This window comes from Anser brachyrhynchus (assembly GCF_964034855.1).
Source record: "Anser brachyrhynchus genome assembly, chromosome: 4".
Classification (NCBI taxonomy): domain Eukaryota; kingdom Metazoa; phylum Chordata; class Aves; order Anseriformes; family Anatidae; genus Anser; species Anser brachyrhynchus.
In genome coordinates, this window is record NC_137698.1 from 28,177,182 (window position 1) to 28,204,714 (window position 27,533).

General features: G+C 34.2%; 1 protein-coding gene across 10 annotated transcripts in view; it reads left to right on the plus strand.

The window, feature by feature from the left end:
* The window catches only part of SPOCK3 (SPARC (osteonectin), cwcv and kazal like domains proteoglycan 3), a 318,573-nt gene that overhangs the window by 245,330 nt on the left and 45,710 nt on the right, over nucleotides 1–27,533 (plus strand). For all 10 annotated transcript variants that reach the window (XM_080591794.1, XM_080591793.1, XM_080591796.1 and 7 more), the window contains one exon: nucleotides 14,578–14,692. In XM_080591794.1, coding sequence (XP_080447920.1) covers nucleotides 14,578–14,692 — 115 coding nt within the window. The remainder of the gene's footprint in view (nucleotides 1–14,577; nucleotides 14,693–27,533) is intronic.

A 27,533-nucleotide genomic window follows, 5' to 3' on the forward strand; every position in this document is an offset into this window, starting at 1 on the left:
ACATGTTTATGCTACCAAGAATGGAATTTGGCTCCCTTTCTTCACTTCCAGAATACTATGTTTGCTTAATGTAAAACTATATGTTGGATTTACATTAAAATATACATAAACTTTAAGACTTCAATAAAAAAAAAAGCTGCTTTATGGACTGTAAAATGTTTTCTTAAGCCTTGATCTATGTAATGTTTTTACATTGTTTTTAACACAATGTTAAGTTTTCTCTACAACAGAACAATCTAGGCTGGAAGGACAAACTAATTAAGGAATAGGGCAAATTGACAGGGGAGAGTGAAACTACTATCAGCGTTTAATATTTTTCATATCACAGCAGCAGTATACTGTTAAAAATAATGTAGAAAGAACTCAGATTCAGAATCTATTCATGAAAATCTAAGTTTGCATATTAACTGTCAAAAGAGTCAGCCAGTCAAACAAGAAAAATCAAATAGCTTAAAGTAAAGTTCAGAAGATAGTTCGGATTTCAGATTTCTTAAACTGTTAAGTTTCATTGAAGACATTCATAGTTATCTGGGGATGAAATAACAGTTTTCCTCTGAGTGGCTTTTAACCAGCAGCAGTTAATCTTTTGAAAATAGCATTCAAAATGTTCTTACTGGAATTACAGCTGAAATAATCAGAATCATTTTGCCGCAAGGCTTAATTCCAGCCGAATATATACAGCATACATCATATGCAGACAGAAATGTATAGAGGCTGAACACAGGAGTTGCCAATGGTGTAGATATTCTGTTGGAGTGGTGGTGGTGAGCAGATAATAGTTCTGAAAAGAAACCGAGAGAAAGATGGGTCTGGAGCATTAAGAGACAATAAATAATGTTCTTAAGTTTGCATAGCCATTTGAAACATTAAGGTACCTGAGAAGGCAGTGGAGAAGATGGTGATGAATTGCATCAGTTGCAAGGAGGGGATCAAAAGAAAAGGTTGTCTCAAGATTTACCAAGCAGAAGCTCATTAGTGAGCCTGGTTTCAGTGGAAAGAAAGATAAAGAAGGTAGTAATTGGAGAAGTAATTAGGTGGGATTAGAGGATTTTTTTCTGTGATCATGGGGACTTCGGTTTGGGTATTTTTTTTTGTTAAAAAAAAAAAAAGAACCCATTTTTAAGGGAAAAAAGGGAGCAGCTAAAGGCACTGAGCGTGAAACAATGTGGTGTCAACCTAGGGAATGAATTTTGAGTGTTAATAGCAGACAATAAAAATGGCATTAAAGAAAATGAGATTGAAAGTGTCAAATGACAAACAATAAAACTGTGTCAGGTCTTGGCCCAGTAAAAACATTTAAATATTATAGTAATAATTCTCTGAAAGAAAACCCCAAGGAGTGTGCCAGTGTAGTAGATGGTATGGAAAGTACATCTAAGCACTTTCTAGAAAGGAAGTCCAGTGGTACATGGAGTAGCCATGGAGGAGAGACGTGACTACCCAAATTGTCCTGCTACACAAGGCAGGTGCTCCAATTATACGAGGAAATGGAAGAGAATGTATCAACAAATACATTTCTAATTTTACTGTAGATCGTATCACAGAAATAAGTAAGTTTAAGATTTAAATGGGTCATTTTCCTAAAATTATCTTGTAGGATAAAATATGTAGCTACACAATAGTATAATTTAAAAAAAAAAAAAAAAAAGTCTTACGAAGAGCCCGAATAAGTGTTGGTTGGCTGTAATTTATTTCCCTTTTCTGAACAATCTTTAATTTTCTTAAAAATTAATTCTATTTTTCCTTCTAAGAAGGGTTTTTAAGCAACATATATGCAGCAAACATGAAAGAAAATGTACTTAACATTACCTAGCCATTTTGGTTTTCACTGACAATTATCAGAACAGTAAGCATTTGAAAAGCTACAGGACTGCAAATGAAGTGAAAATTACTAGAGAAAGTGTAATTATTCAAATTAAAATTTATTAGAACTTGCAATTAAATTTAGTAATCAAACAGAACAAAGTGTTCAGCTTCTAACAAAAATATTTTTACACACTGTTCATGTAGGTCACATTAGCACTTAGCACGAAACTGAAATGACTGTTAAGTTTCAAGTAGTAACATCATACAGCCTAACAGAAATTTAGACCAGCAGTGCTATGAACTAGTCACACTGTCACAGAGAAAACAAAAAATCTCAGTCCTGGCATATGGCATATCTCAATGAGGTATAATATCTGTAACATTTAAGAGTCATCTTACAAGGCTCGCTATTTTTGTATTTGCGATTTTGAAAAGTTCACAATGAGATATTGTGGGCATGAACCAATAATCATATAGCTACAACTCTACTGAAAATACATTCAGTCCTATTAGCATGATTCAAATATTCCTTTGCATTTTCAGTATTGCTGATGCTTTAGTATGAGAATGATGTTCTTATATACTAAAGATTATCTGATCAAAATTACTCTGTAAATTAGAATTTTAAAACTGTTTTTGAAAGCAGGAGGATGTGTGTGTAGTATTCCATTTTTGTGTGTACTGATCTTATTTAATTGTTTTTTAATATGACACATTTAACATTCGGCATTGTGAAACTAACATTTTATTGCAGCTCAGGCATATTAAATGTATAGCATTAAAGTAATACTGTTCTTCAGTCAAACCACAGAAAACTCTATTAGATTCAGGTTTTCTAATGTATGGATGTTGCAATCCCCAGTAACCACATTCACATTCCTCACAAAATAATTTCAGATTAAGTTATCCAAAGCCACATATGGAAACATGAATCCAGAAGATTATGTGAATTTTACAACACTGAGTGTGACTGTGAAGTTCCTCTTTACTTCAGGACTCTTTGGTTGAAGCACTAGTTAACACCCTCTACCTTCCCTCTCAAAAAAAGCTAAAAATATATATATATAAAAAAAAAAGAAAGGACCAGACAATATTCAGAAACATTCTGAACATTTTAGCCAGCTCTCAGACAAAATCCTTAAGGTTTTCCTGATAATATGGAGTCCCTCAGGAAACCTGACTTCTTCCTACCTTCAAAAAGTGGTTCTGTTCTAACCTAATTTCAGTTCATTTATAGCAAGAGAAGAACTGACCAGCCTGTTTACTTACATATCCAATGCCTTCTAAGCTGTTTTCTGCTAAATTTACAAGGAGCAAATAATAGACCACTTTTCTTCCACAAATGTCAGGTTAAAACATTCCTTGCCTGCTTGACTTGCTTGTTTGTTTTTCAAAAGAGTACAAACAGATGTACTCTTGGATGAGTAAATTGGAATAAAAATATGAAAGTAAAATAATGTAAAGAACAGATCTGGGCATTGATATACACCAGGTGAGAGCTGAGAGACAAGGATCTGAAAAATATGATTGAACATCAAAGGTATATCTTTGTATCATAGCAAAGTTCCAGGAAAAAATAGAACATCATAGGCCACCATGGACTTACTGGAACAGAAAAATAAGTTTGCTTAGCAAAATCTGCCCCTCTATCTCTTGGAACGTGACGTATGAAGAATTGGCTTTGTGTTGACCTAATTTTAATCCACATGTTTGACAAAGTTAGAACATGGAACCCTTCACACATCTTATAAATATATTAGTAGAAAGATTTGGGCACAGTTCTGTGTGTCTCTACACAAGAAATATCTCTCTGAGTTCAAAAGGAGATATATGTACAGAAAAGCTGCCATGTTTTTGGACTATTAACACCCACCTGTACAATAAATAGGGTGTTCCTTCCCTGGCAGGATGAAAACCATTATGAACATGGAATTTCATAAATGTCCTTCAGTAATAGCACCATGTAGCCTACTATTTCAGACTTTTTAATCATTAGAATCTAGTATTTTGAATTTAAATGAATCCTAGCATACATTTTTAGGTGGGCAAAAAAAGAGTAGAGATCTGTAGAGGCAATGTGATGGAAAGAAATCTGAGAATGCTGAGGCGTCTCTAACTACTGATCAAAAGGGGATGATTCTGTAGGGCATTGATTTGGGTTTCACCTGAATATAATTATACAGATTTTTTTTTTTTTTCAGTTGACATGGTATAGTTTAAATATCTTAGACTTGGACAGTATAACCTATCATGGACCAACCAAGACTGTGCACATTAATTTAATTATTTTTCCTGTAATTAAAGACTAATGAGCACGCCCTTTGGATGATATTTTAGCTCACATATAATTTTATAAATATTTCAACTTAGATATAATTAGATAAATTGAACTTGTTTAATTAGTACTGTAATCAGCCAGCATGGTTTAGGAAACTATATCATATTAAAAATGTAGTGATAATGCATGCTAATAACCTGTAAGCAGATTTTTTTGTAATAAAAAATTCCATGCTATTACAAGCCATTTATGTCTTACTATAAGGTTTTATAGCTTTCCCTCTACTCTTATTTTACCATTGCCATTACTCAGAAATTTTCATGTCAGCTGAAAAGCATTGAAGTTCTTGACAGATTTTCAACCAAAATAGTCCGCTCTTTCTAAGATGATTTAGGAGAATTAAACGTTTTCCCATTTTTAAATTCTCTTTGAATATTCATTTTCAAACTTGAGGTGGGAACTTGGAAATGTAAACTGAGTTTTGTCTGAGCATTATTCCTTCCTCTGCCTCTCAAGAAACTTTCTCCAAATTATAAAACTGAGTGCCAGAAACAAGGTAGACCAAGGGTCTCATGTACAGATTTGAGTGATGTTCTGTGCATCTGTATCTTGTCTCTGATAAAAATGATGAAGAATTTTATAATAAGGAGCTTGAAGTGCTGGAATTTGGGCTGTATGAGTGAGGGCTCTTAATAAGAGATGATATTTAGAGTATAGCCTTAAATATACCTGTGTATATATGTCAGAAAGAGCAATTATTAATATTGAACATGTTTATAGTAGGCTATTAGTATATTTTTAAGCTGTATCAGTGTTTATAATTTGGGAATAAGCCAAGAACAGAAAAAACAATATAGATGGAAGTAATATGGCTTTATATTTTTACCCCTTGTGCTATTTTTTAAGAAAAACTCACAACTCTCTAAATATTATTATTATTTTTTTTTATATATTTAAAATATCTTGTCTTCTACAGAGTTATTGTCTTCAAGGAATATTGAAATACTAATTTGGAAATGAGGTAATATATTACATTGTTTTAGACCAAAAATTTCTAGAAGCGTTATTATTAATTCTTTTAAAGAATTTTAGTTTGTTGGAAATAGCACGTTTCAAGTAGGGATATCACAGAGTTATGTCATTTAGCATTAATTAAGCTTTATGTTCTCATTTTACAATATAAAGTAAGAGTCTATCTGTTTTCAAAATTTAAGAATGAAGTGGTGAAGTATGTATTTACCAAAATAATAGGTATCTAAAAATTCAGATGGCTGATATATAAAGTAGATGGGTGCTTAGAAGGATTTTCAAAAGCTCCTAAGCAACATATGTCTCAAAAGCATGTAAGTATGAAAGTAAAGACAAGTAGGTGTCTACATTAAATAATCCTGGTAGGTATCTATCTGCATCTTTCTGTGAATTAATGTGTTTTCTAGGGTGTCCAAAAGAGATTGAAGTTAGTTGACCTGATTTCAGGCTTTTCTTTGCATGCTGTTTCACTGTACAGTGCAGTAGAAAACAAGCAAGAACTATAGAGGTGAAGAAGGAGGAAAACCGCATACAGATTTTTATTTTGTCATGTAAATTGTTTTCTCTAGTTCATAGCTTTTGGAAACAGTGTATCATCAGTTCTTTCAACCACAAAAGATTTCCTTTGCTCAAGGTCTTAGTTCAATAGGCACATGTACTCTTGTTCTCTGGTGAAAATGCTAGTTGCATGTCTTTATGGTTGGTATTTTTTAAAGTTATTTTCATTTTAAACAGTAATTTATTTGCTGAAAGGGTTTTTACCCAAACTCCTATTGTTTGGGTAAGTAACGTGATTTAACAGATTGTTCCTGAATTAGGAGAGATCAACTGTTGCTGAAAGGATGTTTGGGCATTTTTGATCTGTGTGTGACAGGTTAATTTTTAATTTCTAAAGCTTGAATTATTTGAAAATATGGTATCTTGGCATTATGTGTAGCTGAATTTTTTTTTTGCGTGTGTGTGTGTGGGGGGGTTAGTTCAAAATTCTGTATTGCAATTGCTCATGTCTTCTCAGTTGCTCTTTGTAAAGAATTATAGACTGGCATAATAATTTCCATATAAGGTCTACCATAGTATTGTCACAAACTCTGTGCATAGTTTCGCTTACAATTTAAACCAACCTAAACCGATACCACTGGAAAAAGAAGCAATATCAACCATTACCTGCTATCTGCCACTTGAATTTTGGTGGTTAGTTTCCCCTCTTCCTTGTTCCATATCAAGCAGTGCTCCAGCAGTACTGGATCTGGTGCATAACCAGATTAATGCTCACTTTTTTTCCTCCTCACACAATTAGTGACAGGAATCACCAGCCCAATTAGAGCATATTGTGATTTTATACCTATTTTACTTTAGGAGACTCAAATCTGAAGCCATAAATTCATGTAGCAATTTGCACAAAGTACAGTAAAAGCAAAATTTGGAGCAAGAGAATATATGTAGTCTTTGTGAAATGAAGATGAAGTGGAAAAGTAGGGAATGTGGGTAAGAAAAAATGCATGAAATGAAGTTGAAAACATACAATACTGAGTGCTGGTAAACAGAGCTGTCAGAGGTATCAGGTTCTAAAAATGAAGAGAAAACCGAGATTTCTATTGGTGGTTTAATGTGGAGTTTTGTGGGAGAGATTTTACTATGAGTAAGGAACATAATGATCCTGGAAGAAATATTTAACGCTATTATTTTTTTCAGCAGCTTTCTTTGTGGTACCTCCAGCAAAGAGCTCTGTTCTCAGAGACCCTGTTGATTGCATCATACAAAAATCTTCTCCCATTCATGGTCATTTAGAAAATAAGGAAGAAAGAACAACAGTCTTTTATTGCAGGAATATGTAAAAATTTGAGACAATATTCCAAATTCTCCCCTCTCAACCCTTTTTTTTTTTTTCTGTAACAGATAGGTTTCTCTGCTCAACCTATGAATATTCAGTTGGTGAGTAGTAGTGCAGAAGGCTGTGACGTACAACTTGTAGACTACAGTAGAAGGATTTTGGAATTCTTTAGTCCCTACTGATATCCCTTGTTTCACCTTATTCTTCTCTTCTGTACTCTGGAAAGCTTGATTAGAGCTGAGCAAACGAGTGTGAAAGAGTTGAGGAATCAAAAGGGGCCCTCTTGTTTTCTACTCTCTCACTGGCTAGTGTGAGAGTCATTATCCATTACCATGGTTGGTAATAATAATAATAATAAAAAAATCTATTAACTGTTTTCCTTATATGGATGTATATAGCTAAGAGTTTGTAGCATATGAACTAATGATTATGAGATGAGTCTGAATTTAATTATTCATCAAAGTATTTTTTCTTAGAATTGGATAGCACGACCCGTTTAATTTTAAATGTACAGAGAAGTCATGGACCTCTAAAGAGCTCTCATTATTCAGATTAGGTACAATTAAATGTGACAGTTCTCTTTCAAAGCTGAAATATTTTTTACAGTTGCATAAGTATGAGTTACTGGTTGTCTAACAGGTAGTTTACTAAATGCTCAGCATTAAACGGGACAGGTGTTCTGGAAAGCCTTTTTGTAAGTAACATACTTCAGCCCATCAAAAATTCTAGAAGACTTTAATTTATGCTCCATCTTGCACTGCAGATTTATGTTTATATCATAGAAAAGGGTACATTGACATATCTGACCTAACTTCAAGCTTTCAATGCCAAGGACTAAAAGCAATATTGACATGGCTTGAAGCACGTAATGGATGCAATATGTATACGAGACTGAGGTGAATGCTCTGGCAGCTCTCTTCAGTGTCTTGTGTACTGCCAGGGTGTACCAGATCTGCCTCTAGCTGCTCACTATGTGAAGGAAAGGAGGAGTTGTAGGGAGTATCTGAAGTGTGCTCTAGTGCATGAGCTGCTGTTCCTTACTTGCCAGGGAAATTGCATGTATCCTTAATACTTGGCTTTAATTAGTTTATTTAAAAGCTGATAGATATTCCTAGCAAAACAGAAGAATACTTTGTGGAAGAATACTTTACCTTGTCTCTGAAGTAGCATTCTTAAAAAGGGATAGAATTAAGTGTATGAGAAAAATCCAATTGGTAACAGACTGTGAAATGCCAAAGCTAATGTTACACAAGCACTGTTTGTTATTCTTCTTAGGTAGACAAATAATGTGATCTTACCTTAATTTGTTACTCACTGTTTCTTTCCCATTTCTCTTTCCTCACTTAAAACACAGAATGGCCATACATCTCTCTATCTAATCAGTCATTTGTTTTCTCTGCACTGTTCAGTGCAGTCTTATGTCTTTGATCTGTATGGCTGCAGTATAATAAACTAAATTCCTCTTCTGTTTTAATATCTTTATTTCCTGTAGTTTCTGAGAGGTCTGCAAATAGTAACTAATTTACACTGTCTCATCACAGTCACTCTGTGTGATATGGGAGTGTTGCTTTACAGATAGAAGACTTGCAGATAAATGAAAGATGAAATTATTTGTGAGAATTTGATGTCCAATTAAAGAATCATCTTTTCATGTTTCACATAGAAAAGCATTTATATATTCAATTCCTATTAATTTTAGTTTAGCATGCTCCCAAATCACATCTCAGGTTTTCAAGAGCTCAGGGAAGCAAAAATACAGACTTAGTACCAAACAGAAGAATTTTGCTGAAGTAAGTTATCTAACATTCTTGGGCCAGCATAAACATTAATTTCCTTCTCTTTCATGTGGTTTCCCTACTTAATTCATTACACATCATGCAAGCAGTAATCTCTTGATACTGAGCAAGTCTATACTGTACTTTCTCATTCAATAAGTTTCATCTCATCTGGTTGACCCATTTTCTCAAAGCAAGACAAACTACACAGGTGTCGTTCCTGACACTCTTATCTGATCCTGTTTGTAAAGATCCCAAGGATTAAGATTCAATAAACATTTCCAGCAATTTATTTTAATACCTCACTACCCTTATTATTAGAAAGTCTTCCTAATATCTAATCTGAAACTCTTCTGCAGCAATTTAAGCTAATTATTTCTTGTAACTTTCATCATAGTACTCTCTTCAAAAATGTTTCAGATACCTTTTCTTTGACAGCTGTTGTGAGAATCCTCTTTTCTCAAGCCTGAACATACCCACTCCTTGAGCATGTTTTTCAGTGATGCCATTTTCTAGGCCTCTAATCTGTTACTCCTGTTACTCCTTTTTTTTTTTTTTTCCCCTCCTTTTTCTGGACTTTTTCCAGTTACTTCCTGTCTTATTGGAAACCTTGTCCTGAAGCTGGACAAGGTGCACTATTTTAATGCTTGCCAGAGCTGTGTGCATTTTACATGTTTTGTAGGGTGCAGTCCTGTTTATGTATCCTGATATGGCATTTTTCTTAAAGACCATGCAATTGTTCATAGAATTATAGAATGGCTGGGGTAGGAATGGAGTTTAAAGATAATCTAACTCCAACTCCCTGCCATAGGCAGGGACACCACACACTAGATCAGGTTGCTCAGGGCCTCATCCAGCCTGGCCGTGAACACTTCCAGGGACGGGGCATCCACAACTTCTCTGGTAACCTGTTCCAGTGCCTCACCACCCTCCGAGTAAAGAATTTCTTCCTAACATCTAATCTAAATCTTCCTTCTTTTAGTTTAAAACTCTTCCCCCCTTGTCCTATCACTATCACAATGTCATCATTGTTGACAATGATCTCTCTCTCTCTCTCTCTCTCTCTCTCTATATATATATATAATTCATTTGGAACAGAATTCTAGCCAGTTTTTCCATAGCTTGTATTTTAAAGGTTATTATTATGTGTACCTGAGAGTGGAACAGCAGTTTTCTGTATTGAATTATATATAAATACATATATATTTAACCTATTTCGATAATAAGAGTATTTTTATTCTATTAATGTATTCTAAAGTTATTCTAGACTCTTACATGTCTGGATATGTCAAGGATAGCTTTCATTTCATCTTCTAAGACATTAATGAAAAGACAAAATCATTCTGGGTTGTGATGCACCCTTGCTAAAGTCTACTTCCAGCGCAGCCTTCCATTCTAACTGTGAGCCATTATAATCAACTTACAGTATGATTATACAAATAGCATACTTACCACTATGGCTTACAAGGTTGCAGTGTAAGAGAGCATGACAAGTCTTGGTAAAATAGAGGTACTTGCAATCTGTTATATGTTTTCTAAAAACTGCCCCAATAGAATTGATAAAGCTAGATCTGTTATGATTTGCCTGATAAAACCTTGTAGCATGGTTCATCTTCTTTCTTCTTCTAGATGCCCACAAGTTATTTGAGTATTTTTTTCTGTGTGATTTCCCATAAATCAAACTTAAAAGTTGTTTTTCCTACAATTTCTGAAATCTTTTCCTTTCTTATTAATTGTCTTCCTTTCTCATTCATTTCCAGTCTAACCATACATTTTCTGTCCTTTAAAATTTTTCAGTGGCTAAAAGTTTGCTCACACAGTTCTTCAAGTGTATAAGGGTGTAAATATAAAATCTGAAATTTGAAAATTTCTAAGTTGAAAATTTCTAGACTATATAAATATTCTCTGAATATTCTTTTTTTTTTTTTTTTTGCTCTACATAGAGGCTTTACCTCTGTATATGTGATACTCATGCTGACATACTACACTTTTCTGTAGAGGTTTATTGTGTATTTTCAGTCAAAAAGTTTTCCCAAGTCACAGGTTTTCTCAGTGTCCCTCCTGTATATACACACACATACTGTCATTCACACTTGAAAATTAGATCAATTGGTCACAAGAACATGTTTGGGGATTTCTTAGAGGTGAATATATATGTATAGAAGTGCATGATATTTACTTGGAGCTCAGTTTACAAATACAAGGCAAGTTGGGATTGTTTTGGAACTTACTGTAAAAGTAAAGTGTATTCTGCCCTTTTATTCCTACCAATGAAATGCACAAAAAATTACATTTTTTTTCCCTTGAATTTTCATTTTTTTTCATTATTTTGCCATGGAAAAGAAAATACTATATATTTTTTCTCCATTTTGGGGTGAAACTAGGTTCTTTGTACATGCAATGTAGAGAGATCAGTTTGGCAGCTGTTGAAGGGTAGCTACTTTGGAACGGAATGTAGCAGAGCTTAATGAAATATATTACTGTCATTTAATCTTTCCAACTCTGTAAGAGTAGTTAGAAGAACAGAGCTTATGTATATCAAAATAACATACATTGTAATTGTTCCAGAAATATAACTATTCTCATCTTTACTGTAATAACAGTAAAGCTGCATGAGTCATGTCTAAAGATGACATATATTCTTTGATGTTCTTCCCACAGATTTTAATTGCTTGTCTCTAGTTCACTAAACATCTACTTAGGGCAAATCTTGGAGAATGTTGGGTCTATTTAAAACTGAGCAGGTTTTCAAACAGGCAGAATATAAGTAAACAAATTGCATCTTTCTGTGGGAACCTTGACAGTGCTGAAGTGAGGAACTTTTCATGCTGAAATACATTGCCAAGAGACCCTGACATGGTACATATTCTTTGTCTGTATTGAAACATTTTTTTAATCACTGTGTAGCATATTGCTTTAAAGTCAGAAATACCTATTCTTCTGTCTTGAAACAAAATGTGAAAATTCAAACAGTTGAAATGTCCTTAGAATTAAACATAAAAATGAGACATGCTCTAATTCCAATGTAGAAAACTGGTATGCTAAGAGGAAAAAGGAATCAGAAGACAGAAAAACTAGATATATTCATAAGTAAAATGGATTTTTTTCATGCATATATCGGATTGTGGTGAAAATAGCACAAGTAGTTAACAGTTTATAAAACCAAGTTAAATAAGGAATATTATGAAATCCAACAGATGAGTTTCTTGAAAATTATGTGATGACTTATTTTCCCCATGTAAATAATAAAGCCAAATAAATTGCAATTATTTTATTGCTATATATAACATTATACTTGCTAGTTTTATGTTCATGTATTTTTCTGCTGTTTCAAGTAGTCCAATATTTTTTCCCACAAAATTAATGATTTCGCCATGTTCCCAACACTTCCTCTGCTAGTAGTGTAAGACTACTTTTCATTGTGTCCTCATATACTATATGCCACAAATTTCTTTCTTTTTTTTTATGAGGTTTTTTTATGTTACTTACTTTGCTGCCGGTTCATTGAGACTAATGTTGAGGGATATCTTAACTTGCCTTGGTTTGATTGAGCTGCCTTTGCAATATCCCAGTGTATTGTCGATTCGTGGAACAAAGGCAAGAGGTTTAAACCGGAATTATATTCCTGCTGTCATTAGCTGCTGATACTAAATTGTCAGAAAAACCTGTTGATTTATTTCTGACTTACTCAAGGACTGTGATTTTGCTTTGTTACTGGAGATGGGGAATGTAACTCTACTGGCTGCCTGTCCACAGAATGTGTTCAGTGAATGTAAAATTGTAGCACAGCTGTGAATGGGAATACCGAATTAAAAGTGTTATGTACTGACCTTGCACTCACTAGCTCGGATATCAGGTCCTGTGACAGGTGCCAGGCATTGTTTTTGTTAACATTTTAAGAGGGCAGTGTTACTTTCAAATAGAACCAAGTAGATACTTTAAAGAAAAATAAATCAGAATGACTGAACTCACACATCATACTTACCTTGTTAGCTGGAGCAACTTTGAAGTGTTTACTAGTTTCTGTAGCAACATTTGAGTGAAACAGAATAGAAGCACTAGAGTCTTAAAAAAAAAAAAAAAAAATATCTTAAGTCTCAAAAATGTATTCTTGCGTTTTGAGTTCCTCATGTTCTGATTCTCAGTATATTTAAAAAAAAAAAAGTTTTATAATTCCAGTTTCAAATGATGGTCTCATTAAGTTCAGTCACCAACGGGAGTATTCAATGCCTAAAGCTCTTTTTGTAAGTAGCCTAAAGGCAAAGTATTTGTAGGTTTGACTCTTTAAGATACTAGGATTGAACAATAAAATTTTCAGATCTTAAAAAAGGGAAGATATCTCTTTTCCACATAAATATTTATTAAGTTCAGGGTATGATCTATTCTACCAATGCTGAAGATTGTCTCAGGATTAAAATATGAATTAGGTCATGCGCTGTCTGGAAAGAGGTCTGGTGGGCATCATGGCTAGTCAAGCACTTTCCTGTACAATAAGGCATACTGTATGAAGCCATTTTTTTCATAGTCAACTACTGTAGAGAAGGCAAAGCTGGTTTCTTTGCTTTAATTTTCTGGTCCTTTATGAGACATCGGTCATATTTGTACAGCTTTCAATTGGAACAGATCTATTCTCCTTTTTTCTCCCCCTTTTTTTTTCTTTTTTCTTTTTTTTTTTTTTTATTAGAATTAAAGATTGTTTTAGCCCCGCTGCCCTTTATCTATGCCTTTCTGGGGAAAAGGTGGCATGTTCAGAACTGAGCTGAGATGATTATTTTATGCAAATGCACAAAATTTCAGGTAGCAAAACATCAGATGAGTCAGGGAATATAAGGCACAAGTTCTTTTGAAATTGTTTTTCTGAAGTTGTGTAATGCATAGAAAACACTTCCATGTTTTTATTGGTCACTTGAAATGGTTTTTGACTCCTATACTTTTTTATTTTATGTCCTTTATCTGACTAATAAGGCATCTTCAATCCTTTGTTCAAAGATAAAATGTTCTCTATAACCATCTTCCTTTCCCTTCTCCTCTTTCCCACTTTTCCCTTTCTCCTTCCCTTCTGCAGATACTTAATTCTCTTTTTTTCCTTTGTTTTTGTTTGTGTTTTTCCTGATTGTATGTTGGTAAAAGATCCTACCGATAGATCTGTATATCAAGAACTTATTTTGGAATAACAGTGCAGTTTTTCAATATGAATGTCCATGTTTATAATAGTGTTATTTTTAATAATGTTTATATGAACATTAACTATAGTGGTTTTATGTTCTTGAAACAACAATACCATTTCCTGGTTAGATTTAGTTAATTTGTGTATGGTTTCTGAATCAGAGCTATAAATGTACAGATCAGAACCACACAAAATGAATCTGTTTCAATATTGGAGAAGACTGCCACTGTCTAGAATAGCATCAACCACAGATTTCTATTTTATTTGTTACTGCTTTTCACTAGAATACTGTCATTTTGAAGGTAGATATTAATTCATAAATCCTGTAGTAACTCCATTAATTGCTTCCTATCAATAATGAATTGAATGCCTTGTATATTTGCTCATATAATGAAAATGAAACCAATATAGTCTAATTCTGTTTGATATATGTAACCAAATCAGTCTAACAACAAAAGTGCATTCATACTTGAATTGAGCCTGAAATTCCAGCCAGGTTAGGGAGTAGAACCTTATACCTTTATCTAATCAGATTCTTAGTACAAAGGTAGCACATATGGCAGAATTTTTCCTAGCATCTATGTCTACTGACATTTAAACACCTTATTAAAGATTCCTTCAAAATATTTAAGGATTAATTTATATTATAAAAGATGTTTATATTAATGATAGTGATTTTCTTTCCTTGCAGTGCAAATTAGACTATCAAGCTTGTGTCTCAGGAAAACAAATCTCAGTGAAATGCGAAGGACGTTGCCCTTGCCCTTCTGACAAATCCACAAGTACAGGGAGAAATGATAGGAGAGGTGAGTGATGATAATTTGTATGATATTTTTAACATCTAATTTCTAGAAGGAAATAAGATTTTGTTCATAGAACAGCACAGTGATCACAAACGATTATTAAAAAAAAAAAGTTTTATGCAAGGGTCTTTTCTTTGCAGTGGCTTTTGAAATTGCACCTACATTAATACACCACTGTGATTTTCAGTGCAGCTATTTTAGTACGACTTATTGTTGTTCTTTTATTACTCTTTAGTACTCCTCAAGATACTTGTAGCTGCACTTAAGACAAAGAAATAATCACTCCTTGCTCCTTACTGCTTTCAACTGAATTTTCAATAAAATAAAGTGTAATAGGAAAAAAAAGGCAACTTTAAAAAGTCCTTATTAAAGCTTATAGGAGCAAGCAGTTGCACTTAAACTACAGAAATATTGGTAAAGGCTGTCATATAAAAGTGAGTTATTTGAAAAGTGGATAGGATTAAATCAGCTTCCTTTTGGATCATGCATGAGATTAGGCTGCAGAAAAATGCAGTTGCTTTGCACTACTGCTTCTTAGCCACTGGTGCAGCTGGAGAAAAAAAAATGTGGCCAAGCATATTTATATTTCAGTGATTCCCAGGTGACTTTGGAAGGTTGTTGTTAAACAAAACAAGATACAATCTTTGGTGTTCATAAAGAAAGCCATCATAGCATGAGGTTTTAGGCCACCATGGACCTGAATTTGCCAAGAACAGCATGATTGGAGGTCAGCATTTTGTATTTCTTTAAATTTATTTTCTAGGTGTATTTTTTTTCTCTTTCCTGTCTAGTCACACCTGTGATGCACAAATTGTATCCTCATACATTTCCAATGTATCTTCATTGGAAATACACCAGACATAGTTTTTGAACTTTTTTTTTTTTTTCTATAGCAACCTTTTAAGGACAAAAGAAACCAGGACTGCATTCCTGGCTTATGTAAACATTGGTATTTTATTATGCTAAACTATTAAGCTTGATGTACTATTCTTAATTTATTGTGCCAGAGAATCATTATCACTTCCATTATAGCTGCTGCCAAAATGGTTTTTACTCCTAGTTTAAAAAATGAATGAATATTCTTTGAACAAGGAGTAAAGGTGAGCACTGTGAACATTGAGCTGCGTGCACACAAGCCAATTAATAAACTTTTCCGAAACATCCCTTTAGGTCAGTCTTGGTATTCTGTAATATTATTGATTGTGTATAAATATTAATTAAATTTGCATAAGTAAATATTCCCCATGCTGAAAACTCTCTGCAAAGCGATATAGCCTTGACATTTTTTAAAACATTAATTTACAATTTCATGTACTAACTGTAAATAAATAAAGAATAACCTGTTGTTTACTCTCATTGCCTGCCCGAATTAAAAACATTGTGGAAGAGACAGTCATATGCAGTTAATGTGGCCCCTTGGATAAGACATAGAGCATAGTATTAATGAGGTTGTGGTTTGCACTAGCAACAATTTCTGCCTTTCCAGCAGTGACGGAGGGATATTTGCTTAACAGTGGGCATGAACTAAAATTAAGATAATCAGCTGAGAAGTATCCCTCTGTGAATAGTAGGTCTGTCATTCTTTTAGTTTTTGCATATGATATCATTATCCTCATTTTTTACTAACATAAAATTAGCATTTTCTCTGTGTTAAGCTGTTTCACCTGTTACGGGTGATATTTTTTATCTTGGTGTGTGTTTTCTTAAGCAGACTATTTTTGGTATTCCTCTATGTTAACATTGAAAACAACCTATAAATAAGTTTTATTGGCTTCAGCAAAATGGAATTGTTTTTAATTAGTACTGGTAGGAATGAACTCTTCTTGACAATTTATTTTGCCAAAGGATCAAGATTACTTATGCTTAGTTATGTAAAAGAGAAAGAAGAAAAAGCCTATATGAGTATAGGAATTAACACTAATCCTGTCCTAACAGATTGTTGGGGCAAGCAAAAACCAAGGCTTTTCCAGATGCTACATTTTACTGGAATATTGAAATTCGAATATCATTTCTTTACAAGGCTAAAGGACAGGTGACATGAGAAATATGAAAGTGAGCTGACTATCATTACTTGAAATTTCAGCCATAATTGTAACTGAATACAAATTTTCTGCTTAAGAATCCAGTTATTTTCTTTAAATTGAAGTCTGTTAAGTGTTCTTGGCTGTATATGCACCTGTGAATTTCTTAGAAATTTGACAAAACCAAAGAGGCAAAGTAAGATTAGTGCTTCAGTTTCAAGGATAATTTAAGTGAGGGTTTCATAAAATATTTCGCCAGTCCAAAACATTTTTTTCATTTGTTAAGATTGATGAATTCTGCCCATTTTTATTTTTTGTTGTATCTAGGAAGCAAGTATATCTATGAACTTCCACAAAATACTCTTGTTATGAAAGTCTATACTCCTTTGGGATTTGGTGCATCCAGGTCAAACTGGCTTGTACATTTGTGCATGTAGGGATTTCATGGAGCTGGAATCTACTGGTTTTCATTTTCCTAAGCTCTTCTGTTTGTTGGTTTTGTTTGTTTTCTATTGGTTAAGTGGGACTAGAAACAAGGAAGGCTTCTGTGACACTGTCCGCATTTTTTAAGACTGGGGAGACTTCTGTCCCCTTGGTAGTACCTGGGCACCATTTTTTGCTCTAGATATTACGTATGATCTTTTGCGCTGAGGCAGTCTAAGCCCTGTCTTTCACCTATCATAAAGGACAGTGTTTTTGCTAGTCCTGATCTTCAGTCTGATGATCATACTAGCAAATATGCATGATGCACAGTGTAGGCTTACCAACTATCACTAGGATAAGGAGATGAAAACATTCAACGGGGTAAATGTAGATGTTGCACTTGTTTTTTTAAGATGTACAAAATCACATTAGTCTTTGATACTGTTAATTCTGCACAGCTTGTCTGCTTTACCTTCTAGCAAGTCCATTGTCCATCCTCCCACCCATCCTCAACTATCTAGAAAACAAACACCAAATCAATCCTTTTTCTGCTTTACTCTTGGGTATAAAGCATGCATATTCTCCATACTCTACTATCTAAAATGAGGAGGAGATCGTACACTAGCATCTGTGCTACATAGCATCTGCAATGATGTTTAACCTGTTCTGTAACTGCCATGAGCGAGATAGAGTAAATGGAAACCTGCAGTGCATCTGGATACCAGGATTGTTCAAGAACCATCAAGATTAGAGCTTTTACCGTGTTTGATTTCATCTCACTCACCCACGTGCACACCCAGTGCTACTTTCACTAGATCTCAATGTGCCTTCCAAGCAGAGAGATCACTGCTGACTTAGGACAGCCAGGTAGAAAGTCATGTCAGTTCCTGCTGTGCAGCTGCTTGCAGTTACCTATCTCAAGTGGTTTTGGCCATGGTCTTTGGGAATCCCCCAGCGTTCTTCTCAACACACCTCTTTGATCTCCAGGATCTTTCCTCATTTCCAGGATCTTTCCACCACCCAGGATCTTTCATGGACCACTTCTTTCTGGAAACTTATTCTTCTTATCAGGATCCGTCAATCCCTACCACACTGTTCTCCCAGCCTAAATAGTCTATGTGCAAAGGCACATGTGTTCATCCTGCTATTTGTTATTTCTGTCCCATGTCTCTTTATCTAATGGAGAATAAGTGACATGCCACTTCTGTTTAGTACAGATTTGATCAGAATTTATGCCAGTCCATACCAATTGCAGCTAGCTTTATGCTTGAGGGTTCAAAAGTTTGATTTTTAGACATTCACAGACACACACACAGACTTACCTTCTTCCATGTTAGTGTTCACAATTTAAACTCTTTTTGCAGCTACCACAACAGTACATTTATTTGAGGCTTTGGTTTCATTTAGTACTTTACAACTCACCAACCCACTCTTTCACTAAATTACACAGTGTATTATGAACCTCTTGGCAGTTGGCTATTTTGACTTCACTTAAGTCTTCATTTCCTTTCAGCCAAGTTGAAGTTAAAATAATAACAGAAAAATTTCTTTAGGAAAAATTAAGTTAGTTAATAATAAGGAAGTAGAGGCAAAGGAGACAGGGCTTTTGTATTAGAATGTATTAGAATGTTTTGTATTAGAATGTTTTCTTGTCTCATTAACAGATTTTCCTTTTACTTAGGGTGTTTCCTTAAAATAGTTTTGATTTTTTTTTAGAACAAAAATAGTTTTACTGACTGCTCTTTTGTCATTAAGCACTTTTTACTAATTTTTATTTGATTTTTTTAGCCAAGTATTTTCCCAGTCAGTATTAAGTAGCAGTAAATTCTTAATTGGATTCCTCCTGATTGTCTAGTCCAGTACTGATTCATGTTTGATTTGTATCGATTTGATTTGAAGCCTATGACTAGAAGCTCAAACAGAAAATACAGTATAACAAAAGTACATATTGCCAACATCGCATTCTTAAGAAAACAAAAATTTAAGTTTTAACGTATGATTATAGGAGGTGGGATGGGAGAGTGTTCTCAAAAGTTCTTAATTCATTTCATGGCTTTGGTACAGGAATTCTACTATCTTCTTAAAAGAAAGAAATATTCCATTTTGTAATTATAAATTGTTAATAAGGGCATGAAAAACTGCAAGAACAACAAGTCGAACAAACTGTATGTAGTCACAAGTGAACTTCATGCTTAGCAGTAATATTCTATAATGCACGTTAATATATTCAAAATGCTTTTCTCAGATGTGCGAATTTCCTTTGATGTTAATGAACACCACTAATGATCATTGCAATTGCATAACAAAATCAGAGATACCTTGCCATGATCCCAGAAGCATTAAGGCTTTCTTTCTAGTTTATTTAATGTTGCTTTTGTTATTTTGAATTTTTGATGAAATGTAAAATGTATCTCTTCAGAGCAATATACTCATATTCTCACATAAGTATGTACAATCTATTCAGTGAACACAACCTGTTAAATTGAAGCCTGTTACATTTTATATTTTTAATTTTTGAATATGTATTGAAATGGCCCTCATTCAGGAGACAGCTGGTGTTACTTCATACTTTTTGTTATATGTGATGTAATTCAAAAACTGAGACATTTTAATGAATAAAGATATTATCAATATGTTTCTTAACAAAAACTTCTACATGCATAATGGAAAGTTTCATTTTTTCTCTCTCATACAGAGTGAGTAAACCATGAAGGCAAAAAAGCTATTGTAAAATTTGCACAAACTTCTCTACTTTGATGTTAGTCCAGCTGTATTCATTGACTTTGTCAGTTCTAATTATAATGGAATTACTCTGAAAATGTATCTTGGCCCACTGTACTGTCTTGTGCTGTGTTAACTTTTTTCACTCAGAAGGTGGTGAGGCTCTGGAAGAGGTTTCCCAGAGAGGTTGTGGATGCCCCACCCCTGAGGTGGACTGAATTTTAAATCCCACCCCAACCTCCAGAAAATAAAAAAGGAGGATCCAGACAATAGCCCTCTGGAGTCAGCTGTAGCAGTTAAAATTTCTCAAAAGCTGCAGAAAGATGCAGAGAAAGGAATATGTCAGTCCTTGAAAGAAAATTGTCCCTCATCCATTCAGAAATTGAGATAGAAAGAGATTATTCACTGCACTCATTGCATCAGTAAGATTTCCTTATTTAGCCAAGACATTTCCTTCTGTTTCTCCTTCACTTTTTATGTAGATTATATGGAGGCCTACTGACTAAATAAATTATATATATATATATATTTAATACAAATAATATGAAAAACAAGCAGGAGGTAAGATTTTCTTGCTGGACTGTCTTTTTTTCTTGTCTGGACCAAATTCCTAGTATACGTCTTTCTATCTCACAGAACTGTAATATGATATGAAATTTGCTAATGCAAATGACAAAATTCCAGTACGTCTAAAGAAATAGGCCCCATAAAGATACACCTGGTATTTCTGCATTTACAGGAATGTTCTCAATAAACATGTTTTGAATGCCAGGGTGGCAGATGAGTGTATGGCTGACAACTTTAACTCTGGACAAATTGCTTTTAGGGGTATCTGAGAAAAACAATCAGTAGTCAGTTGGATAGAATTTACTGTACAGGAATTTGCTATACTGATGTTGGAAAAAAATAATTTTCCTTAAATCCAAAAAGCTTGAAAACCAGTGATCTATGTCTATCTTCTAGGGCTAAAGTAATGCTGATAAATGTGTCACGACATCCCCAGGTTCCTGGTTTCCCAGAACCTTAATATAGTCTATATTATGGATTTGACTGATGTGTGCTGTAGCTTCCTCCTGATTTGTCTTTGGATGTTTTCTTCATGGAAGCAAGGTTGGGATTCTGTCCCAGTATACAGTCAAGGTCCAGCTGAAACGTACACTCATACCGAGAAAGCTCAGAACTGGTTGAAGGTCCTGCAGTTGAGACTGAAAAAGGTGTAATACAGTGGGTAATATATTAAATATTAATTTTCATTAGCTACTGAAATAGAAAAATTTGCTCACAAAAAATTTTGAGTGAATTTCTAATAAATTCTATAGTAAGAGATCACTTGGTATTTTCAATAAAGTATCAGAGGTAGGCATATTTGTGAAAGAATGGGCTTCTCTGTATCTGATCATCTAGGGAGGACAATGTAGGTAACAGGAAGCTGCTATAAAGTTTATGCTCTTTAAGTCTAAACTTTTGGTAGAAGGAAGTCAAAAGGCAACACTGCATGCTGAAAATATTTTCAGTTAGCATATTTGAAAGACTAATCATAGAACATAGCTGCTTTCTCAGCTGCATCCTATTTTACACTGAATACTGCCGAATTGTTAATTGCTGTGAGGAGATGATGATAAGTAACAGTAGGATTAAAGACATTGTGGAATCTGTTACATTCTGTGTGCATCGATGCATGAAAAACAAATATAGGAAGTTTTTTCTTTTTTGTTTTTTTTTTTTTTTGACAAAGAACAAAACAGCACTCCTCCAAATCCTCTTACTTTATTTACATACCAGCATCCTCTCAGTGCATGACCTCATCCATGCTTCATATAGTACAGGTGTAGACGCCAAAAAAGAGCTTTTGCTCCCTTTGCATGCAAAGAGAATGTTGAATGTTTTCCAGAGTTTACAAATGTAGAGGTTTAGGGCCAAAAACAGCATTTGTGTTATGGAGAAGGAAATAGGAAGAGCCATTATAAGAGACAATAAGCCAAAATTCCCGTCTCAAAGTTGAAGAAATTCATGCTGTGTGGTCAAGGTTAAAATTTAACTATCAAACCTCAAATAAAGTGACCCTTCAAATGAAATATATGTTAGGTTGTAGTGCTTTGTAGTGCTTTTTCTAATGTGCTGTAGTGTTTGAGATGTATTTAGTAATATACTAGTATGTTTTCAAATATTTCACAAAATATCTAATCATAGCATCTAATTTTACAAAGCCATACTTGTTTCAGAAAATATGTGATTTCCCTATAGAAAGAAGTACTAAGAGAAGTGTGCTGTTTTTCATCGTGGAGAAATTACTCTCTTGTTAACTGCCTCAGATTAATATGCACAATAAATGGAAGAAGGAGTCTTACTTAGTAGTTTGGAGGTATAGACAGAGGAACATTTGATACATGTTAGTTAAATTTGCCTTAGGTAATAGTGAGCTTTCTAGCCCACTGTTTTTCTCAACTATGTATTTGTAATTCAATAAAATACTTTGTTATAATTGCTACTGCAATTCTATAGAATGCAATATTAAATGAATGAAATCCTCTATACTACTTTAGTTGCTTAAATTTCATTAAAATTTTTTGATAATTTCCCTCAAAATAATACAACTATCAGTGGAAGCACTCAAAACCAGAAATTTGTCTCATTCATTTGAGAATGTACTGTCTGAGAGTGATGTCTCTTTGTGGTCTAACCACAAAAATCAGATCTGGGCTATTATTTTCTTTCTTGCCTTAACTACTGGGGTCGGTGTGAATGTTGCTATTTATTTAAATGCAGATAGACTCTCACTCTGTGGCTCAGTTACCTTTTTAGAGGAAAAGACATTATCTGTAGGAGAGCATTCTTACTCTGCTAATGTTTTTGAAAACTTTTGTGATTTTAAAGAAACTACAGAAGTAACATGTATTATTGTATATCCATTTTAGTTTTTTATAGGATATTGACTTAGCAGTAAATGTCCATTTTGCTTTTATTGCTTTTTATACTATAATGCGTAGTATTCACTTTCAAATCTCAAAGCAGTTCATCTTAGACCTATATTTGTCCAGGCATGCAAGCTGAAATGCTATTTTTCACTTTGCTTAATTCATCATGTGCTTTTACCGGTAATTGTGAGCTGTAAGTATACATTATATGTACAGCAAAGCCATTTGAAAGTAAAGAGAAAATTGATGCATTGTAGATTTTTATGCTTTGATATTGGGTCAGGCCATTAAGAGTATCTTTTCTTTTCTCTCTAAGATGTATATAAGTTGCCTTATAGACCATTTTTACTTGATCTGTAATAGGAAGCGCTATTATTTAATCAGATTTTATTGCTTTAGTAGTATCATTATATTTTAGAAATGTGTTTTTTTCTAAGATAGGAGAGTAATAATCTTAGTGAGGATTCATTTGTATCGAGAAATTATTTTCATATCTGTGATATAAAGGGAATTTCCTAGCACAATAATACTATATTATTCTATCTGTAAAAGACTGTTATTTCATATTCATTACTGTGTTTGTGTAATATCAGAAGCTTAATGGAACAAATTTTATTCCTTCAATGTTAAGATAGATTTTCTTTATGAACCTTTTGTTGATTCTTAAATACAATCTGTCTTTGCTTGAGTGACACTGAGAAAAGTAAAGTTGTCAGCAGTATCTTATTAATTAAACGCCATACTTAAATGCCATTAAACGCCAAAACTTAAAAAAAAAAAAAAAAAAAAAAAAGGCTTCTTCACCCGAATTAGTAGTAATCTAATGCAGTGTGGTGTGAAACGAGAGAGAATTTATTTGGAATGAAAAGGTGTTTATGACCTGTATGCTCACAATCCCCTGATCCCCTTACCTAGCTTGTGCCTGAGCAAACCATGTGTGCAGGGTTCCTTCCCCTGTAACCCAGGAAGGGTTGGTAATGAGAGGGGTACGGGATGCTTGCCAGGTCTTGTCTGTGTGTGATGTAGCAAAGCACACATGGACTTGGCAGATGGGAAGCTCAAGGACCTAATAGTTTAGTCAGATTAATGAGACCAGAAGGTAAAATGTATAAGAAATACTTAGGGCCTGTGGCTGTGTTTGAAGAGCTGGGGAAATGGAGATGTAGCTGTGTGACCTGTTGTTAGGTTGAAGAGATTACTCCATTTATTATTTTTGCTTCAAGTGTGTGAGTTTCTCCTGTAATTTCAAACTCTGTTTTTGGTATGAGTAGAACTTCAGACCTTTTACATGCAACAGGACAAGAACAAGGGTGTATTCATTTTGTTTTGAATGCCTTATATACCTCAAAAAAGATAAGTCAAATTGGTTAGGTCATTAACAAATGACCTTTAAGCTAAAAAAAAATTCTTCCTTTCCATTCTTACAGGCATTAGACTATTTGGGGATAAGGAATATAAATAAAAGGGTCCACGGTAACTAAATCAACAGAGCAGTGGCCAGCAGATCAAGGGAGGGAATTGTCCCCCTCTGCTCAGCCCTTGTGAGGCCCCACCTGGAGTGCTGCATCCATGTTTAGGGCCCCCAGCACAAGAACAGTGTGGAGCTGTTAGAGTGGGTCCAGAGGAGGGCTACAAAGCTCTCCAGAGGAGAGAGTGGGTCCAGAGGAGGGCTGGAGCACCTCTCCTGTGAAGACAGGCTGAGAGAGCTGGGGCTGTTCAGCCTGGAGAAGAGAAGGCTCCAGGGTGATCTTATTGCAGCTTTCCAATATTTAAAGGAGTCTTATAAAAATGCTGGAGAGCAACTTTTTGCTTGGGCAGATAATGATGGAACAAGGGGGAATGATTTTAAACTAAAAGAGGGGAGATTTAGATTAGATGTTAAGAGGAAGATCTTCACTGAGAGTGTGGTGAGGCACTGGAACAGGTTGCCCAGAGAGGCTGTGGATGCCCCATCCCTGGAGGTGTTCAAGGCCCTGGGCAACCTGATCTAGTGGGTGGCATTCCAGACCATGGCAGGGAGGTTGGAAGTGGATGACCTTTAAAGTTCCTTCCAACCCAAGCTGTTCTATGATTCTATGAAAAAGAACTTTTTATTGTTTTCAGAATTAAGTGAAATCCTTAGAGGAGATTGTTTGCTGAGTGTTGTCTACCTTTCAACAAGCTAACACTAAATGGAAACCTGGGATATTACATACCTATTGCTGGAAATAATTCTTTGCCCACAGCTCCAAGCCTCTTTGCAATGGCAGCCTTCTCCAGAACAGCTTCCTCTTTGCCTTTCTGTAGGTCTGCTTTGTTATTTCCAAGTCCTTCCATTTTTAATGACTGCTTTTGAAATTTTGGATCTGCACAGATTGTCAAACCCAGGTATATCAGGTACCCAAATTTACATTTAAGTGGAAAACTCTTCAGATGTCAAGGCTGTGAAGAGCAGTCCTAGCCTCCCACGTGCTGTGCTTTGAGATATTTCTTCTGTTACCAGCAAATGGGCATGTAATTATGGATCTGTCCCTCTGTTAAAAGCATTGGAATAATATGTTGTTCTCATTTCTAAGTACCTAAGATAGTGTGAGTGCTACATCTTTGCGCAGTGTGTGGGTATTTTCATCCTTGGACACCAATGTATGTCCTGTACCAGCTGAGGCTCTGAAAATGAAAGTGTTATGTTTGAGGACAGAAGCACAGATGGGATTTCTTTGGCCTTGTCCATGCTGTCCAGAGGGAACACTTTTGGAGTGAACTTTCCAAACTTTGTCTCAGGTAAAACTATTTGATTCAGTTCAAATAAGTATATGAGAGTGAACTAACATACATGTAGTGGATGATGCACTTGAGGATTAGGATTTATTGTCTTTTTTTTTTTTTTTTTTAATCCTTAATTTTTATGGACTGTTCAGGCAGAACCATTTAGACGTTCTGGTGCTTTTAAGGTAACGTCTTACAATGACTGAGTTTTCATTCAGAGTTACTTTCTTCCTTTTTGAAATAAACTATGCTCTATTCATATAGTTTTCATGAGAGAAAACAAACTCTATAGGAGATCGCTTTTAATTGATTTACTATGAAAGTTTTCATTAGCCTGGTTGATTTTTTTAAATTTCCTTTCCCCTTGTTTTGTAGTGTAAAATAAAAAAGGAAAGTTCATGAGTATTATGTGTTTGAAGAAGGCAAAAGTTTTATCTTCATAGTAGATGATATTGCAGGATCATCCTGTGGTTTTGTAGCCAAGAATATTCTCTGTGTGTGCTGCTGCAATTTTAAGAGAGGAGAATTAGACAAGTCATCATGATGAAAGAAGATAATTAATGCTGTTTAATTTTGTGTTTGATAATCATTAATTTTAATGTAGGTCATTAAACAATCCATGAACAATTTCAGTATTAGAGTCTCCAAAACATGCAAATTGTTAGTGAAGTTTAGCCTGTGCAGCACAATAAACTATATTAAACTATTTTAGATAGTCATAAGAGAATGGTTTTTTTTTTGGGTATGTTCTTTGACTTCTTTGCTCTATGCCAGTCAGTATTTATGGATTATAAATTTGGAAGCTTAAATACAGTTCAGACCATTAATATTGTGTTGCATTTCATTATAATGGCCATAATTGCCTTAATTATGTAAATGAAGGGGCCTTGCCAGTTTTATGATACATTAAAGGCTTTAGAAGTGTGTCACAGTAGTTCTATTCAGAGTAAATAACCAGAGATGTAGATCATATGCTAAGTATCTGGATTTGCATTATCTTTCTGTTTGTGCAGTGTCTGAATAAGCCAACAACATGCTGCTGTGTTTGTGTCTCTATTACTGATGTGATTGTAACTTTTTTTCACTGATACTATTTTTATGCCATCGATATGCAGTTCCATTTAAAAGTGATTCATTGCTCATCAATGGGAAATAAGTGCTAGAAAAATACATTCTTTATCAGATGATTATTTTAAACTAGGTTATTTACCCCTCCTGCTTATTTTTGGAAGCTAAAACTTATGGTGGCAATCATAACCTACTGCCAATCTATTTTGTGCTGTAATCATGTTGGCTTATTGGATGCTGAAGCTACAAGAGATCATTAGGAAACTCAGGCATGGAGTGATGGTTCAGTAGCATTCTGAAGGATTGTTGGGTCAGTGAGTTTCACTGAGTTGTCTTCAAGTCAAATGTAAACCCACTGGTATTTAAAGAATGTGTCATTTGCAACCAGTTCTCAGCAACAGCAATTGGATTTTTAGTAGTTTAATTTCCTATTTATTTCACAACTTCAATTGGGCTGTGTATGCTCTTTGTTAAATAGTTGTAATATCTCTAATCTGAAGTGAAAATTTTTGAAATTCAGGAAAATTTTGACTTTTTTTTTTTAAATCCTTTAAAAGCCAGGGATTAAAAATTATGTCTTTGGCTGTTTTTTTTGTTTTTTTTTCAATGTTTCTGTAGTTACTATACTGAAATGACAGAAATAAAATGGTATACAATATCGCTTTCTTAATTATTATTTTTATTACATTTTTTATGATTCATATTAGATCTCAGGAAAAAATATAAACACTTATTTTTGAAGCAGATCTCTGTTATGAAAAATAATTTCTACTTAACGTAAGTCTAAACAAATATGCCAATAACTTATGCAAGAAAGGAATTTCACCTGGTGTCAACTTGTTCTTATTTACCTAATTTAGTCTTACTTACCTAATTTCATCTTTCTTCCAATAATTAAAATATAATCAATTCTTCCACCAAAAAAAAAAAGTTTTCACTAAAAAAAAGAAC